Raw genomic sequence first — 18,908 nt, forward strand, 5'->3', positions numbered from 1 at the left:
CCATGTTCAGTGGACATTCAGCCATGTTGCTGAGGATGGCTTCCAGGAGACAGAAGGAGGCCTTAGTCAGGCAGTTGCTGAGTGAAGTCAGCACTGCCTAACCCCTCTTATAAACCAGGGCAGAGGGTTCCTCAAGGCACATCTAATGCCCGTGAGCTCTGCTGTTTAAGGAGCAGCCTGGAAAATGGCAAACAGCATAGGTTCATGTTCTTGATCCTGTGCCACAGAGGACCAGTGTGTTTACTCATACCTTATTACAGAGAACAGCAGGCACCCTCCAGAATCCAAGGACACATGCCAGTTTTCCCTTTATAAAGCTCCTTGGCCTGGCAAAGCCAAGGATCAGCACAGAAATAGCCAATTCAGACTAAGGCCCCTGAAGGCTCTTAAACCAGCCCCCATTTAGAAACTTGATCCAGAGAAAGGATGCTTCACCACAGGGGTTCTTAACCAGGGACTCAGGGAACATAAATGTGATTCAGGGCACAGTAAATTCCCTTAAACTCTTTGCAAAAAATGTATGGAAGGAGGTAATGGGGGATAATGGTATATGTATGTATGTGCACGCGCACACACACATATAAAGTATGTTTTTAATATATATATATGGTTTAAAAAAAAAGATTTTAAAAAAGTAATCTCCATACCCAATGTGGGGCTCAAACCTACAACCCCAAGATCAAGAGTCACATGCTCCACCAACTGAACCAGCCAGGTGCCCCAACAACGGTATATTTTTTAGGAAGACTGCGCAAGTGTTCATCAGATACTCAAAGGAATCCATGACCCCAGAAAGAGTAAGAACCACTGACTTGGTGCTTCCCAGAAGTTTCCAAGAATCCATGCTAAGAGAAGCATGTCTTAACAATCACAATTAATTTCAGTTTCCCAGAGAGTCTATGTCTTATACTTGTGGACCATGCTCTCTTGGAGGTCTACTCATCCACACAGCTCTTCCATGCTCTCAGAGTCACCCTCAGTACAGAATCTGATGCTCACTCTCCCTATGCTGGGATGAGAACATGGCCGAGGACCTGTGACAGGCACCCTGAGACAGGATAAGCAAGACACTCACCTCTTGCCTGCTATAGTGGCATCGCCTGAAGTCACTGTGGTGTCCCCAGTAAGCATCTTGAACGTGGTTGTTTTGCCAGCTCCATTCACTCCCAGAAGACCAAAGCACTGAGGGAAGACACACAGAACTGGCCTCATCTTAGAGTCTAAGAAGCCTAAGGAATGTGGAATGTCAGGCCCTAGGGCAGGTGTGTGGGCAGGTGGGAGACATTCTAGACCTGTGCTGCCATTACAGAGGCCACTGGCCATGTGTGGTGCGGGCTAGCAGGATTTGCCACCCCAACATATGCCACTTTGGCATAAGGATGATTTTAAGCTGAAAGCAATTAAGTAGCAGCAGATACGAGAAAAGCTCTCTGTCCTCCCGTTTGCCTAAAAGCAGGACTTAAATTTATAAGGTGTCTCTTCTTCTCCTCTGTACCAGGAAGAACAAAAGTTAACTGCCAGAAACAACTTTGAAACCTTGGCCTGGAGACAGCACCAGAGGAATCTACATAGCAAACTTTGCTAACTAGACTTTATCTGCCATTACTTTCCTCCATATTTGCCTTCCTATAATTTGCCACCCCTACTGACTCCAGGCTCTTTCCCTTTTGTCTTGTCACTTCTCTGAAAATGTATCATTCCTTTGCTAAGATGCAATGCAAGCCCAAGTTCTAACCACCCCATGTGTCATTCACCTCTGATGGGTCCCTTGTGTAGGTGCCACACACGTGCTAATAAATGTCTGTTTGTTTTTCTCTTCCTAATGTCTTTCATCAGTCAAATTTACAGTGGTCTACCCAGAGAACCCAGAAGAGTAGAGGAAAGAGGATTTCCTCCCTTACAGTGACTACTGAGCACTTGAAATGCATCTAGTCTGAATTGACATGTGCTGTATGTGTAAAACACACCCTGGATTTTGAAAACGTAAAACAAAACAAAAAACAAACATAAAATATTGAATCAATAATGTTTTATATACATTACATGTTGATGTGACAATATTTTGAATACACTGGGTAAAATCAATGATCAAGATTAATTTCACCTGTTTTCTTTTTTTTCTTTTAATTTTTTTTCATGTGGCTGCTAAAAAATTTCAAGTGACCTCTGTGGCTGCATTTTATTTCTTTGGGATAGCTCTGCTTTAGAAGGGAGAAGAGGTGTGCACAGGAGTCCGCAGGGTACCCACCTCTCCAGGCCGGACTCCGACACACAGCCTGTCCACTGCTGGGCTGGAGGAGCCTGAATAAATCTGCAAGATGCAGAGAAACTGGACTGAGAACTGAGAGAGGTTAGAGAGAGCAAGGGGCTAAGGATGGTTTAGGTGAGAACTACCAACATGAGGAGGTTATACGTTGGCACAGGTGTTCAGAGAAGTGTCATGAGCACTGGGAAACCTCAAAGCCGACCTGCCGTGCAGAGAAGGAACGGAGAAGGCTTAGTGAGGCTCGGTTGTAGGGGCTCTCACCGAGGCCCTGTGCCTGTGCCCAAGATGAATACTAGGGAGAATGCTCTGGAATTAGGTGTTCTTGGAAGACAAGTTAAAACACAGTTCTGACAACCTCGCGTAAATTAGGAAAATGAATTGCCTGTACGGGCATATTGCTGATGATACCAAAGGCAAATTACAATGTTGTAATTATGTTGTTGTGCCATTTCTGGATCCAACTGGCACCTCAAAACTAACTCACCTCCACCTATTCCCTTACCTTGGTCAGTTCATTTAGCCTTAAGATATCAGTTTTATTTCCCCCACTAATAATTCTTTGTCTTTCTTCAGCCACATCATCATCTTCATCTATAATGGGCTCCTTAGCAGGCTCGGCAACCCTACAGGAGGGAAAGGGGACAGGACTGAGTTGGTGTACCGCGTCCCTGGCACTCTCCTTTTCCTATTACTTTCTTCCCGTTCCCTCACTTCAGCTCCAGCCTTGCCTTATATCCCCTAATGCTTGATTCTCAAAAGGACTCCAAACAGAAGAGTTAGACATTAGGCAGAGAAGGCAAGTCCTCGAGTCCAGAGTCAGCCTTGTTCCCAGTTCTGGCCTACCCATGTGTGACCTTGGGCATGTCACTAAACCTCTCTAAACGACACCTCCTTCGATGATATGGTAGGGAGGGGATAACAGTGTCCACCTCATAGACTGTGGAGAAGATGAACTTGGCACAGCCTCTGGCAAAGAGTCAGAACCCAAAACCTGGTAGCTGTTATCATTATTAAAACACTTCATCTATGGTAAGCACTCAGTGAATGTCACCCAGCTCCCACTTATCTTTAGAACTAACTCCTCCACCAACCTTTTGATCAACCCTTGCTCCCCAGCCTATGCTGGTCTTTCCCAATTCCCAGCTTCTGCAGGCATTTCCAGGGCCTCAATGCTCTCTTCCTCCTGCCCTGCCAAACAGAATCTTCCCCATCCTTAAAGACACAGCTTCTTCTATGAAACCCTCCCTGACCACCCTGGCCTATAAACTTTCTTTCCTCCCTCACTGGCCACATCTAATTCATGTCTAAATCTTGCCTTGCTTACCATTTATCCAATCAACCTATTTTTCTCCATCTCCCAATGCCCTGAACTCCTATCCAGGCCACCAATGACTCTTGCCTTGCCTTGGTGCCCAAATGGCCTCCTGTCTGGTCTCTCCTTCTAGACCTGGAAGATCACTCACCTGCCTGATCAAAATACCCCAATAGCTCCCTGCTGCCTTCAGGCTTAAACTTGAAGTCCTCATCGAGGTGAGAGAGCATTTTAGGACTTGGCTCTGCCTACCTCTCCAGGCTCTGCCTACCTCTCCAGGCTCTTCTCTCAGCCCCTTCTCCCTCCCCCTTCACAGCTATCCTGAACTCTCCACACGTTAGCATGTTCTCTACCAAAAGCACCCTTTCTTCTGTCCTTCCCTTCTTCTCTTTGCCTGGTTGCCTCTCAGCATAGGCATGGGTGTGGGCTTCCTAAAGCCAGAGATTGTGGAATGCTTCTCTGGTGCTGTTTCAGGCCTAATGTGGAAGACTTGCTCAATTGTTTGACACAGAGTTTGAAGCTAATGAGGCTGTTTTGGTAAACAAGTCTGCCTCCTCCCTCCTACCCCAAGGTCTCTTCAAGATGTGGCCAGAGGTATGGAAGGGGGCCTGTGAGGGCTGAGGGTCTATGGACCACTGTCCCTCATAACCAGCACCACTTCCTGGTCATGTCATTTTATTCCAAGTGTGTTGACACCTATTATCTCATTCAATCCTCACGACCCTGTGAGTAGGGAGGTAGATTCATTTCTAATAACTTGATTCCTGGTGGATCAAAACCTAATATAAGTCCTCTGAATCTTTATTTACATGTGACCAGACTCAGCCTGAGAGGATGATAAGAAATGAAACACCGTGATTTGCAGTTCAGGACCCTGTGCTGAGCCCTAATAAAGGTCTGTCAGCCTGGATTGCAGAGGACTGCCTTCTGGAAATCTGAGTGCCCATGTCAGAACGAGGCCAGGCCTGGGTCAAGTGGCCAAGGAAGAATGGCACAGCTGGGCTGGGTCACAGCAGGCAGTCAGCCCCACCTCCACCCCCACCCAGAGGGGCACAATCGCTTCCCCTACACTGCTCCTGGCTGCAGTCACCTTGGATGTCACCCCCATCTTACTACTTGTCTCTACTCTCAAATCTGTAATTAGCAAAGGGCCCCACTTTGTCTATTTTCTTATGAATGCATAAATCTGTTTCCCAGTACTTTGGATCTCCCTTAAACGTTATCATTTGCAATGCTATCATTCAAATTGAAATGAGTATCTGTTAATTAAATGAGAGGGATTAAATATTAGTGACTGAAATTAAAAATTGTAATTTAGGGGCACCTGGTGGCTCAGTCAGTAGAGCGTGTGACTTCAGCTCAGGTCATAATCTTGCAGTTCGTGAGCTCGAGCCCCATATTGGGCTTGCTGCTATCAGTGTGGAGCCCAACTTGGATCCTCTGTCCCTCTCTCTCTCTGCCCCTCCCTTGCTCATGCTCTCTCTCTCTCTCAAAAATAAATAAACCTTAAAAACCCTGTATTTTAAATACTTTAGAGTTTAGATTCTTCACAAACTCCAATGTGCCTATTTTAATGTGTCTCTCCTTGTGTTATTCAGAACAAGCCAGGCTTTAAGAGTGTAAAAACCATCATGGAGTGGGGCTGGTGAGGAGACACGACCACATGGATATGAAGCCAAGTCCCTGGACAGAAGCAAGGAGCTGCCCTTGATACCCTTAGGGCAGCAGCCTGAACGTACCATTGGATGAGAAAGAAGTGGTGCTGGATGAGGAGAGTCAGGAGGAAGTACACCACCCCTTCTACTGCCATGGCAACCAGGTTCTTCCCAATCAGGTTCCACTGGAATGGATTTGAAGAGTGCTCCTCACCTGGGGACAGGAATTAAGTCCATTCAGCTGCCCTAGCTGCCCCTAAAGACCTAGTCACAACATTTGGCCCAGTTAGACCAAGCCTCAGGCAAAGCAGTGAGAGCTGAACCCACGTCTCATCTCAGCCTCTTGAGTCAGAGTAGGGAAGAGTAGGAAGCTAGTCTTGACCCCTCCTGTGGCTCCTCAGCCACAGAAACAGAGGCACCTGATCCCTCCTGGAGAGTAGGACACTACCAGAACAACCAGGTGTTCTCCTCCCGACCCAGTCCAGGCTGCGGGTCTGGCATAGAAACTCCGGAGGCAGCCCTCCCACACGCAGAGGATCTGGGGCCATGTTCCACAGGTCTGGAATGCCACCCACCAAACCGGGCGTAGACATCGGTCACGGCCTGGCTCAGTGCCAAATCAATGAGGCCCCGGCCCAGGCAGAAGTGGGGAAAGATAATGAGCAGCATCCTCAGCATGGCGTTGAATCTGAGTAGCGTCTGAAACATAGAAAAGCAGGACAGTTAGCTGTGGGGACCAAGCCCACCTGCCCTTCCTGAGCAGAGAGGGGCCTGGATGCCCTCATAAGGTGGAAGCAGGGGAAGGCCTGAAGAGACAGGGGGCCTAGCAGCCAGCCTGGCCACAGGAGGGATCTGTCACACAGAAACAGAGATTTTAGAATACTCACAGGAGGTGCTGCTAGCCAGGTAGCCTGCCTGGGGAGCTGTCGTTGCAGACTCACTTTGAAATTACATGTGAGCCCTCCAGGGCATTTGTTTCCAGGAGGTACAGCAGCTGCTGGGACTTCAGTCCAGGCTCTCTCTCCTTTGGTACAGCTGTGAGCTGTCACTGGGTTCTGAGGCTCTTTCATCTGCTCCTAGCCTAGCTTGTGCCAAAGGAGAGAGGGGCCCTGCACATCTTCCAGCTCTGCTTCTCAGCTCCCACAGGACAGCGAGGTGTCTGGCTGCTGCCAGTAGAAAAGAGGGCCAGGGACTTTCTGGTGTCTGTGTTGAGTTGGGGGGACTTGTTTTCAGATGGTCAGACTGTGCTTGCTACTTTAGCCTAGCGATGTTGGGCAGAGCCTCCCCCAAGATGGGAGAGGGGACACCGAGGGGGCGAGACTGACCAGGCCGAGGCTGCCCACTTCTCTGGCCCATCCCTACTGCACAACTGGCTTCCTCCTGGTCTCCACACCTTTGCTCATATGACCTCCTCTCTCTCACTCTCCTCCCCGTATCCCCCCTCCCCTGCTCCCAGCATGATGCTTTTTTGCCCCCAGGCCTTTGCACCCCCAGCTTCTATTAATCATTGCTGTCAGGAAAGAATGCTCTCTCCCCTTCTGTTCTTGGCAGATTCCTGCTCTTCTTTAGAAAGCCAGCTTGAATAACCCCTTCTCTCATAAGCATTTCCAGATTCCCGTGTAACATACCTACTTCTCTCTTCTAGTACTTATAACATTGCCAGCCAGGGCTAATTATTTTTTACTTGCCTACTGTCCTCACTAGTCAGTGGTTCCCGGAGAACAACCAGGTCCTAATTATTTTGGTGTACTTTCTAAATACCTTAATCAATGATTAGCTCAAAATAGGTACTTCATTGTTTGTGATATGGGCTAATAAAATTCTGCTTATTCCAGGCCAGGCTCAATTGTGTTTCCTCTACCCAGATTCTCCTGATCCCTGTAGCCCCGTTCTTTTGGCCCACTCTGATCTGTAGTGTTTTATCTGTCTCGTTCCTTTGCTGTTCTACCACACACTGTGTTATGGGATGACGTGTACGGTGGTTCACATTGGTTCCTAGCTTGGTGCACAGGTCATTTCTTGACTGGAACAGGAGTTCCTGCAGGGCAGGATAAGCGGGTCACACTTGTTTCCATCAGCACATCCATTACATGGTGTTCACCTGGTCGATACCTCTTGACTCAGTAGAGACAGCAGCTACTGGGACCTGAGAGCCTGCTGAGGGATACTGGGAATTTCTGCAGCATCTGTCTATCTGATAACTTACATGAAAGCAACCAGGCTTTATGCAGGGGAAAGGAGTATGATCAGTAAATGTTGGCTAAATGAGTGTAACCCTCAGGGGGGAGAATGTTTTGAGTTGCTTTGAGCTTACTCTTTAATTATTCTGAAGTAACACAATTTTTTAAGACTTAGTGGGCTGTGAGCCCATGACAAACAATTCTGGAGAGGAGGATTTTCAGTCTGCCAGAAGACTCTGCCATTGGCAGGGTCTGTGTTCTCACCCATCTCCCTTCTGGGGTCTGACTGTGACATGTTACATTTTTTTTTTTTACCAGTCATGGGAAATTTGGGGTTTTATTTCTTGCTTAGTGGCTGCAAGAAGTCTGACAAGGTCTGGGAAAGCATCACTCAGGAGGCCATGGGATGGGGGGAAGGGGGGGTTAGTGCAGATTTGCCACAGGTCCTCCCAGCAGGGCCTAGGGGTAGGAGTAGGGACAGGGGCCACAGAACAGCAGTGCAGATGTGCTGGCTGGTGCTTACACTCTGAACTATGAAGACCTACTAGCGGAGGGACAGGCTAGAGAGGCCACTGGGGACACAGGCATGTGATGAGCCTACCAGTGCTTGAGAGTGCTCCAGGCCAGCCACAGGCAAGGCTCGGACACACCAGGCTGGGAGTGGGAGTGCAAGCAGAAACAGCCCTGGAGCCACTGCCATTGTTTTAGGGATTAGTCTGGCCAGCTCTTTCTGGGCAAGAAGTCTGGGGAATGTGGACAGGTCAACTGTAATTTATAGCTCATAAAAATGAATCATCAGCACCATAAATTCCTAACCCTATCTTCAGGATTAAGTTTCATGTAGTAAATGTTATTCTGTTACAATTTGTATAAGAAAGTGGGAGAAAGAAAACATATAATTTGCTTATTTGTTGCCAGAACACCAAGAAACTGAAATGCAAGTTTGCCTCCTAAGTGACTGGGAAACAGGGGTAGGAAGGAGACTTCCTATGTGCCTTTTTGCTCCTTTTAAATTTTGAAATCACATGAATGTATTACGTGTGTGTGTGTGTGTGTGTGTGTGTGTGTGTAGAAAACCGAACACCAAAAGTCACCAAGGAAACCCTGAAAGAATAAGAAAATCTAAAAGCTTAGGATCACAGAAAGTCATTTATAGCTTGCAGAATGAGCTCAGAAAACCATGACACTCAGAGCACACAAATAAACTTAAAAGAGTTAAATGAGCTTAAAGGAAAAAAGGAAGGAAGGAAGGAAGGAAGGAAGGAAGGAAGGAAGGAAGGAAGGAAGGAAGGAAAGGAACGGAAAGGAAATGAAAGGAAAGAGGGAGGCAGGCACAGAGGTAGGCATGGAGGGAGGGAGCAAGAGAGAGGGAGGAGAGGAGGAAGCAACATTCATGTATGCACTAAGATTTTCCAGCCACAGTACTTGCCCATGGCTCTACCTGACCATCAAATACTCTCTAGTATTTTAGTAATCAAACAAGAAAGCCATGAAAGTTATGCTTACCTGGTTATTCTCAAACAATTCTAAGATGAAGGTGATGGCACTGCTGTTGATACCGATGAACAGATTAGCACAAGACAAGGCCACATAGGCTGTGCTGGGGATATCAAACAGGAAGGATGCTGGGTACATCATGGGAATGACTGCCCATCTGTGTGAAATGACATAACTCAGTGGGACAAAACTCCAGTCTCTATTCCATTTCCTGTACCACCACTAAATATAATACATTCCCTTCACACGAGGTGACATGTTTGAACTGGTGGGAGTCCCAGGAAGACCAGAAAGCTACTCCATCCCTTGGTCTTTGTTCCTTATCTTTGAAGGGAGATAATAATGCCTCCCCTGACCACCTATGGGGGTTTGGTGAGGAGCAAGTGAGATGGTGGCTGTGAATGTACCTATAAACTACAAAGCCTTTTACAAAGCAGAGGGGGCAGTCTCTAACCTGCAATGCTTCCCACTCTAGTCTGGATCACCAAACCTAAGCTAAGATCCCAATAGGCTCATCATTAAAATTCACTTGAGTTGGTATGTCACAGTCAGGCTGGTTCCTGAATTCTCTATTTCTAAGAGAGAGGAATAGAGACCATTGCTCTGGCAGGACTTTACTGACCCACGTAGGAAGGATCAGGTATCACTATCTCCATTTCATAGATGAGGAAACTGAGGCCCAGATTACTTGTCTGTGGTTACAGGACAGTGTTATACAGTAAGAGGTAGGCCTGGATATAAAGTTGCATGCTTTGCTGTATGATTCTATGGGATTTAATCCTTGTGTCATCCTCTGGCCCTGACTCAGGAACAGCCTTTCAGCTGCAGTCTTCTGTGTGCAAATAACTCTTGGCCAGTACAGCTGGAAACACTGAGATGGACAGGCTGGCCATAGATGAATCAGAATCAGAGCTGGGTGAGGCATGGGAGAATGACAGATCCCCAGACTCTGGTCAGGCCACAGTTTGTGTGGAAGAAGATTCATTTGAGCCCCAGGAACACCTCCATGTGTGGAGTCAGAAACAGAAGACAGACAAATTCCTTGTCGGTAGCCACACACCCTATTGGGTGCTGGAAGCTAATGTGGCTGCCAGAAACTCTGTTTTTTTGTCAGAAGAGCATCCCCCTCCCCTGGCTTTCCTTTGGGCAGCATTAGCTAATGCCAAACAACTTACCCGTACAGCATGAGCAGTGCAACAAGGGCAGGAAGATTTTCCGGAGAAGTGTAGGCTTTCTTCTGAAACCCAATAAAGATGCCCACCACCAAAGCAGCGCTCACAGTATAATTCATCTTGAAGAGAGGAGAACAAGGCACTTAACCTCTAGAGACCTCTATTTTCAGTTCTATAAAATGAGGCTTGGGGCAGACTCCTCCAGGACTTATTATGGTCTGGGATTCTGATTCTGTCTGAACAGTTCTTAGTTAGCAAACATATGATAAGTCATCCTTTGTCCTCCTTTTCCTCCCCACTTCCACGTCCCAGTGCAGGAAACTTTCAGCCTATATCTTTTGAAAGAATGAATTATCAAATTCCACCTAATCTTTCATTTTCTCTTTCTAAGTGGTCACAAAGTCCTGTTGATTCTACTTTCTAAGCATGTCTCTGGATTCAGAAAAAACTTAAAATATTTAGGTCTTGGCCTCATGAATTTCAAATAGATGATACCATTTTACCACTTGATCCCTTTTCTTCCCTTCCTACACAATTCAGTCCTAAAGCCATCAGGATGGACAGGGAGAGGTGGGCACCCACAATGGGGTTACAGGAGGTGTCACAGCAGTCCCAAGCAGGATGAGAACCTGAGAAGAGTGAGGAGAGCATCCCACAGAGGGCCGGCTGGTGTGGGGTATTGGAGCATGTCCTTATAGGGGTCGATCTGGTTGGGGCTATCAGAGCCAGAGCAGAATGAGGAGGACCTCCACACAGGGGGCAGCTGGAGCAACTAGAGGGGGATGTCCACATGAGGGAGAAGATGGTGGCAGAGATGGGAGACTTGGTCCATACAGGTATATTGTGCAGGCAGGTAAATGAGTCAGGGGTAACAGAAGCCAGTTCCTCACTCTTGAGGAAGAGTCACAAATATGGAAACACAGAGAACCCATGGTGTTGGGATTGGAAATGGAGGTTTTAGTGAGCTCATATTGTTTGGTGTGTAGACAGAGAAATACAGATGTAAATGCGTGTATATCTATGTATATACATACATCTCTCTCCATTGAGAAGGCCTGAAGCCACTGATACCTCAGTGGCAGAGAAAATATATAGCCCTGAGATCTTGGTTTCTGAGGATTATTTTCCATAGGAAGGAACCAGCGTTCCACAAGGAGATGGCTGATTCCAGGATAGGGCTGAGGGACGTGCACGATGAGCCTGGAACATCTCACTATGCCAGGGAGCATGGAGGTGCTCAAGCAAGATGAAGACACAAGTCGAGAGAAAACAAAAGTTGGCTTGAAGGGGCTCCCACTGGCCAAACGGGATAATCTGAGCATCAAAATGAATAAGAATGGTATCAGGCTGTAATTAACACAGGAACCATTAATCCACATGGCTATACATAAATAAATGGAAAGTCTGATAACAAATAGGATATTTACATAGCTTCAAAGTACCTCTCCCCCAACTCTTATCAATTATAAAATGGAGGAACTCAGCAGACACCTTGTGACCAAAGTGACCATCATCAGTAATAGAACAAACTGAAATCAGAAGCTACCTGATCAGATGCAGTGAGAAGAACAGAGTACATTCATGATACCACTGAATGAATGATACCACCATTCACGATAACCTGAATCTAATCATGAGAAAACTTGGGTCAAACTCAAAGAACATTTTACAAAATAACTGGCCTATGATCTTTAAAAGGTCAAGGTTGTGGGTGTCAAGAAAAGACTGAGGAACCATTCCAAATTGAAGGAGAGTGAAAAGAGAGGACAACAAAATGCAGTGACTCAGAGCTAGACTCTTTTCTAGAAAAGACATTATTGGGGCAATTAATGAAATTTGAGTGGGGTCTGAGGACAAGATGGAGGTGACCCACCAGTGCTAGTGTCCTGATGTTGACAGTTATGTTGTGACTGTATTGGGTGTGTCCTCATTTATAGGAGGTAGACACTGGAGGTACGAGGTGTACGTGTGTGTGTGTGTGTGTGTGTGTGTGAAAAGCATCCTGTTGGGAAGTTACCCTCAAATGGCTTAGAAAAAAAGTGTTGAACTATTTTTATAACAATTTTGTGATTGTTTCAAAATTGAAAGAAAAACAGATGACATATAAAAAATAACTTAGGGGGTGCCTGGGTGGCTCAGTCGGTTAAGTGTCAAACTTCAGCTCAGGTCATGATCTCACAATTCATGGATTCCAGCCCCGTGTGTCGGGCTCTGTGCTGACAGCTCAGAGCCTGGAGCTTGCTTCAGACAGAGCTTGCTCTGTCCCTCCCCAACTTGCACTTGCACATGTGCTCTCTCTCTCAAAAATAAACATTAAAAAAATAACCTAAAATATCCTATCTGTGCTGAGTGAATGATATAAACAATAAGTGCTTATTCATTCATTCATTCATTCACTCACTCATTCATTCAACAATGACCCTCAGGCATATGTTATCTTTTTGCCACTGATTAGTGAGGGTGCTAAGCTCCAACACTGTAGATCCTACAGTTCAGATTCCAGGCCAGTCTTAAAATTTTAGAGCCTCAGAAGCATGATAGCATCATATTCACCATCTTCTAACTCTTCATTGGCCTGCCAAATGTCTACTTTGCTAATATCACCTCCCATCGAGATACCCACTCTACCCTTCCAGCCACAAATTTCTCCTTTGGCTCAGAGATCTCTATAGATAGGCAAACACATGGGTTAGCCTGAAGTATAAATTTTATAATCCTTGTCTTTAAAAAAAAGTAGAATGCAAAGACCAGGACTTGAATAGCTTTTCAATGCAGGCAAGCCTAGCTCCTTTCATGTTTAAAGCACAGGGCCAGTGTGGGTGGCTACACGTGATGTTCTCATCCAAAGTGAGGCTTGCAGGTTCTGATTCCTCCCCATGCATTCAGTGTTTTCTCAGGTAGACAGGACAGAGAGGAAAGAACTTAGCTGCTACTGATAGATTTCTGGTTTTGTAATGTTAAGTGATGAATGTGTTTAGGAAGCTGAGTAAGAGAAAAGAAATCATGTCTTTATAAACCCTAGTATTTATCATAATTATTAAAAACCACAGTGAAAAAAGTTGTTTGTGTTGACCTCCACCATGATATATCTTATCATAACATGAAGTAGAGACTCCCGTTAGTCTTAGAATACTGGGATAAAATAAAGGATCTTGTTACCCACCCACAGTCCCCAGAAAACACGAGCTGGTATCATAATGATCCCTGCTACAATATAACTAAGCCTTTGCTACCAAATTATTTTGATCCTGTGGCCTGTCATAAATTAACCCACCCTGACTTCTTCCTGCTCCCAACAACCTTGGTTGTCAGAGAGGTGGTAGTCTGCTGTTGACTTGATAAATAATTTTTTCTTTATGTTCCCTAAAGTGGTGGCTAATTGGATTTAATGGGGAAAACAAAGTAAGGCCACTGGGTAGAGTTGCCAGATTTAGCCAATAGAAATATAGGATGCTCATTTAAATTTGAATTTCAGATAAACAACCAATACTTTTTTTTTAGTGTAAGTCTGTCCTATGCAATATTTGGGGGGGGGGGGTGAGTGGGATATACTCATACTAAAATCATTGTTTTATCTGAAATTTAAAATTAACTGATGTCCTATATTTATTTGGTGATTCTACCACAAGGGAAGTTCCATCCTCCCCCTTTTAGGGGTAGGTCAGTATGTAAGAAGAGAATGTAGGATGAAGGACCTCTTGATATCACCTCTTCAGCTCCAGATTATGTCCAGAAGGCCAGCCTCATGCCTGCAGTGCAATGATTATTCAGTGGGTCAGAAGGCCCCTCGGTGCCCTCACTCAGCAGTTGTTAGGCTGAGCCCCACATCCTTCCCCAGCTCGGGGCTTCTAATTCTGTACCTTTCAAAGAGACAGCAAACACACAAGGCCCTCGGCACAGCACCTCCTGTAGCCCTGACAGTATGAGAGCCCCACCTTGCCATGTCCCCTCAGTCAGAGCAGACAAACACCCGCTGCCTTGGGCCTTGGAGGCAAGGGAGGTGCCATGATCTGACACTTACAATGTCCCAGAGGAAGTTGGTCAGCCAGTAGGTTATGGGGCTCACTCCACTGACAAACTGAAGGTGCTTGGCTTTGTTTACCCTCTCCTGGATCAAATAAAGGACAAAGCTGGCTGGGATGAAGGACATGGCGAAAATCACACAGATGGCAACCATAGCATCTACCGAAGTAGTCAGCCTGCAGCAGGACGAGAGACAAGGGGAGACAGAGGTGAAGAAGGAGGAGCAAATGCAGGAGAAAGACAAAGTTAGACTCTGGGAAGTCCTCACCCATCTCCAGGTAGCAGCCTCCAGAATCCCCTTCAGTGGCTGGAAGCTTGTCGCTTCACTCAATTGTGCTAGTCAAACTGAGTCAAGGTTAAATGGGTATCTGTGGCTTCCTGTTCCACGTTACAACTGAATACTAATATTAATGTGAACATTGAATATTTTCCATGTTAATATGATAATCTAAACAAACTTTATTATGTTTTCTAATTATCTGTTGATGGTATATAGAAATGGATTCTTATATTAATCTCATATACTATAATGCTCTCATTAGTTCTCATAATTTGTCAATAGATAACTTGAATTTTCTATGTAGAGCAATAGGGTGTGTGAAATCTTGTTAAGTCACGTTTTCAAGAAACATATCACAACATGGAGAAATGTTCATAATGTAAATTTAAGTGAAAAGAGTACAGGCCAGTTACATAGAAGCTTGGCTCTATTCACCCTTCCCTGGATTGAAGAGAAAGCATGTGGCTAAGGGGGCAGGTGTGGGCTGAAGTCTGCCTGAGTTTCACATACAAACTATGACCCTGGTGTGGGGCAGTGCCCTCACAGAGAAAGGAGCGCTTTTTGTGCTGCCCTGATAAAACTACAAAGAACATGATCCATACATATAGTAAAAACAGAATAAATAACTGGAAGAAAACACACAAAAATGTTTAGAGGCAAAAACTGTGTAGGGTTACGGCAAGTAAGTTTTTAAAACCCCATTCTATAAACTGACATATAAAAAAATAAATAAAAAATAAAATTCTAGGGGCGCCTGGGTGGCTCAGTCGGTTAAGCATCTGACTTCAGCTCAGGTCATGATCTCACGGTCTGTGAGTTCGAGCCCTGCATCGGGCTCTGTGCTGACAGCTCGGGGCCTGGAGCCTGTTTCGGATTCTGTGTCTTCCTCTCTCTCTGCCCCTCCCCTGCTCATGCTCTGTCTCTCTCTGTCTCAAAAATAAATGAAAACATTAAATAAATTAAAAAAACCCTATTCTATAAACTTTATTTAATGAACATATACTATTTCATACACTACTTTTATAACCTCAGAAGATTCCTATTTCTTATTTCAGATTCAAGAGGCTTAGCAGAAGACACAGAAACTTGGACTGAGTGAGAACTGGTGTAGGATAAACTATTCTTCCTTAGTTTAGGGCCTCAGAGGGTATCCAGAGGAAGGCCAGAGGGACCAGGGCCCAAGTTTTAGCTGATGACATTTGACACGTTCAGGGCCCAGTGTTCAGGGCAATATACTGGGATAGGAAAACGTGGACCCTCACAGCCTACCAGAAGAATTCTGCACTAACAAAGGCATACCCACCAAAAACAGGCCTCAAATGGAGCACACATACTACAAAATTGCACAAGATTATTGTTTTTTACTGCCAGAAAATGTGCAGTAAGAACCTAAGCTTGAGGAAGGCAAAGATCTATTGATATCTTGAAAACCTGGTCATCTGAGGGATATTACCAGAATCTAAGATGATTACTTCCGGGGAGATGAAAGACTGACTCAACTTTCCCAGTTCCTGGCAGTCACTTTGCATACTGGAAAGGAGAATATTTGTGTAAGCTCCAGGAGCAACTTGTTATCAAGACCTGAAAGGGAAGAGAACTATATACATGCTTACTTTCCAAATAAATACCAAGAGAAAGAATGGCCAAACAGTTTGGTACAGAAGGCGTTTGAAAGTCTCATGTTCATGTGTGCCTAATATAACAACCTTGCCATCCAGCCCAGCAGCTCATGTTAGTGAGAATCCTCTTGGGGTGTCCAAAGAATGGAGAGGGTGACAAGCAAGCTGTGAGGTTGGGGGCCATGGTGGCTTACACTGTGATCTCTGAGAGCTGCTCCTTGGTCAGGTTCAGGGGCTGGCTTATGACGGTGATGCCATACTCCTCAGGGTTCTTGTCCTTGTGCAGGCTGGCCCGCAAGATGGCGTTATGAGCCACGTTGAGAAAGCTCACCAGGGCATGCCAACCTTTGTTGTTAAACCATACCTATGGGACAGAGATAATAGGCTTTGTTAGGTGGAGCTACAGCTGTTTAGAGAAAAAATGAGCTGCAGGAAAAAGAATGTAAGGAGGAAGAAGGGTTTGGCAGCTGGAAGACATTCCATGCTAGATTTCAACAGGAGAAGGGATGGAATTTAATTAAGCTGGGAAAATAAAACTAAAATAACTAGCTTATGCAAATTTTTAGCTCTAGGGCAGATTATGTAGGGCCAATACCTTAATGTTGTCTTCAGTTTCTAGATGTTTCAGGAAAGCAGGCATTTCTTTAGAGGCCTCTCTGGTGATGGGGCCCTAGAAAACCATAATGAACAAGCACCAGGGTTTCTTCCTTGCTTAGCCCTCATGATCATTTGTTTCATGATAACCAGCATGTCAAAAGTTCTATTCAAATCTTCAATCTGTTTACATACCCCGCTCACATTCATTATCTGGCCAAGGTGGCTTAAAAATCCAACGAGTGCTTCCCCAGTGATGGGAAGAACTGGGAGCTTTCCTCCAATGGAAATTCCTCCGTACCTGACAAGGGAACAAGAAGTCCTCAAGTCAGTGCCATGAACTGTGCTTGTGCTGCTTCCTACTTGTCAGTAACTCTCTCAGGTTCTGAAGGGAAATGTGTACTTTGAGGGGGATTTTCTGGACCAGGGAACAACATGGCTTCACTTTACAAACCTATTAACACTTCCTTGTTGCCTCCGGGATAAGTCCTAATCTTTACTGAGCTTGGTCTCTGCCTACCTCTCCAACTTAGCCCCTCCTCATGCCTTCCCTCAAGTGGCATATTCCAGCCACATCAAATCACTTCCAGAGCCTCTGATGGTCCAGGCTGCCTTAGTTTCTCTGCCTCTGCGGGGCTGCTAGCTTCCTGGGAGTGTCTTTCCCTCTTTTGAGCAACTGGCCAACTCCAACTCATCTGTTATACGTCATCTTCTCTTTGAAGTCTTCCCTGACTCTCCTTACACTCCAACCAATGATTCCTTTATGGGTCCACTTCTGTGCTTTGCGGGCACTTCTGGCAGCAGTGGGCTCACCTTCATTTGGTCAGGATCAGTCCCGCTGGGCCTCTCTGTCCGTGCCTCTCAACCCCTGCCTGCCTCCGGCAGTCCCTCACCATCCTCTCTGCCTTTAGCCCCATAATTGGGGTCCTAGCATTGGCTCTCCTGCTCTAATCGATCTTCCACAGTGCTTGGAAGTCTCAAGTGATCATCCTCAAACACTGATCTGAGCCTGTCGCTCTCTGGTTTAAAGCCCTTCAGTGGCAGGATAAAAGCCAAACTCCCAGACAGGATAAAATTAATGTGCTGCTTAGGCAAGGCAGAAGAGGGGAACTTTATTTCTCAGGGATTTAAACTGCAACCCCCCCCCCCCAATATTTCTGCTTCAACTGAAGCCCCGCACTTCCCTCTAGGGGGATTTCCCTTTTGTGGTCCAGACTCTACCCAGGAAATCAAGTCAACATCAGCTCTGCTTTCATTGTAGAGGTCCTATTCCTGAGGGACCCCGGGAGTACAGCTCATTCTTAGAATATCCCTGGATGATCCTCCAAACCTCTGAAACCATTTGAGCCTCCAGAATGTCCCAGGAACAGGGTGAGTCTGGGGCTGGGCCAGACTCCCTGAGGCTCGAAAGGGATATGCCAGAGTGGCAGGGCTTAGGTTATGAGTCCTCTCACTGCAGCCTTCTACACTGTTATCCTTGTGAAGTTTTAGAACCCTCTCCAAGTGAGAATGCTCTGGAACTCCTCCTCAGGAAATACCACCTCCCATATAGATCCTCCAAGATCAACTGCTGAGCACCTACTGTCAGAGCTACATATCCTTCAGGACGTGTCTTGTGAATTCCTGAGTACATACAGAGCAGCCCACATGGCTTTCAGATGTGGCTTTTTTTTATGTGCAATTATTTTAGAGGGATATGAGATTTCAACTTCTTACAAAAATAGTTTCTTACCTCTGTTCATTGACCCAGAATTTGCTCTTTAAGCTGAAAGCCAAAACAAATCATACGATGAATACCATAAGTAAGGCAGTAGTGTTAACTTTCCTTCCTAAACACTCATTGGGGCAGCTCAGTCCTCCAGGGCAGTTTTGCATTTCCTGATATCCAAACAGTGTGGAAGCCTCCAGGCCCAAGGGCTGAACCCAAATACACATGCAGAGGAAGTACCATACTCCACCATTGGCTCTCCAAGTCACATCCCACATGCTGGGCCCTCTGCATGGCCCCGTGGTCAGGTCATTTGTCAGACCATCTGGACCCAGAAAATATGGACCACTATACCAGTTCAGAGTGAAGACTGCAGCCCTCCCATCTTCCATCCTGCATAAATAAGACTCTCATAATTACCTGCACACTTGGGAAAAGTTCTGACTTAGTCTAAGCCCAAAGTTAAGGACTGAATTCCAGCCAATCAGGGGTAAAATTATAAGACAAGAAATGAGCAGATGCCAATTCTAGACCTCATAGTTTAGGCCCAGAAACTATCACGGTCATCAAGCACAAAATCCCAAATTCCATATTGCAAAAAT

General features: G+C 45.7%; 1 protein-coding gene across 5 annotated transcripts in view; it reads right to left on the reverse strand.

The window, feature by feature from the left end:
• Window positions 1-18,908, reverse strand: part of ABCA4 (ATP binding cassette subfamily A member 4) — a 104,855-nt gene that overhangs the window by 14,616 nt on the left and 71,331 nt on the right. For all 5 annotated transcript variants that reach the window (XM_042997928.1, XM_042997929.1, XM_042997927.1 and 2 more), the window contains 12 exons: window positions 18,331-18,363; window positions 16,794-16,899; window positions 16,600-16,674; window positions 16,199-16,368; window positions 14,104-14,281; window positions 10,086-10,201; window positions 8,920-9,067; window positions 5,809-5,932; window positions 5,318-5,447; window positions 2,769-2,889; window positions 2,249-2,311; window positions 1,076-1,182 (listed from right to left, as the gene is read on the reverse strand). In XM_042997928.1, coding sequence (XP_042853862.1) covers window positions 1,076-1,182; window positions 2,249-2,311; window positions 2,769-2,889; window positions 5,318-5,447; window positions 5,809-5,932; window positions 8,920-9,067; window positions 10,086-10,201; window positions 14,104-14,281; window positions 16,199-16,368; window positions 16,600-16,674; window positions 16,794-16,899; window positions 18,331-18,363 — 1,371 coding nt within the window. The remainder of the gene's footprint in view (window positions 1-1,075; window positions 1,183-2,248; window positions 2,312-2,768; window positions 2,890-5,317; window positions 5,448-5,808; window positions 5,933-8,919; window positions 9,068-10,085; window positions 10,202-14,103; window positions 14,282-16,198; window positions 16,369-16,599; window positions 16,675-16,793; window positions 16,900-18,330; window positions 18,364-18,908) is intronic.

Source organism: Panthera tigris, chromosome C1, assembly GCF_018350195.1.
Source record: "Panthera tigris isolate Pti1 chromosome C1, P.tigris_Pti1_mat1.1, whole genome shotgun sequence".
Classification (NCBI taxonomy): Eukaryota; Metazoa; Chordata; class Mammalia; order Carnivora; family Felidae; genus Panthera; species Panthera tigris.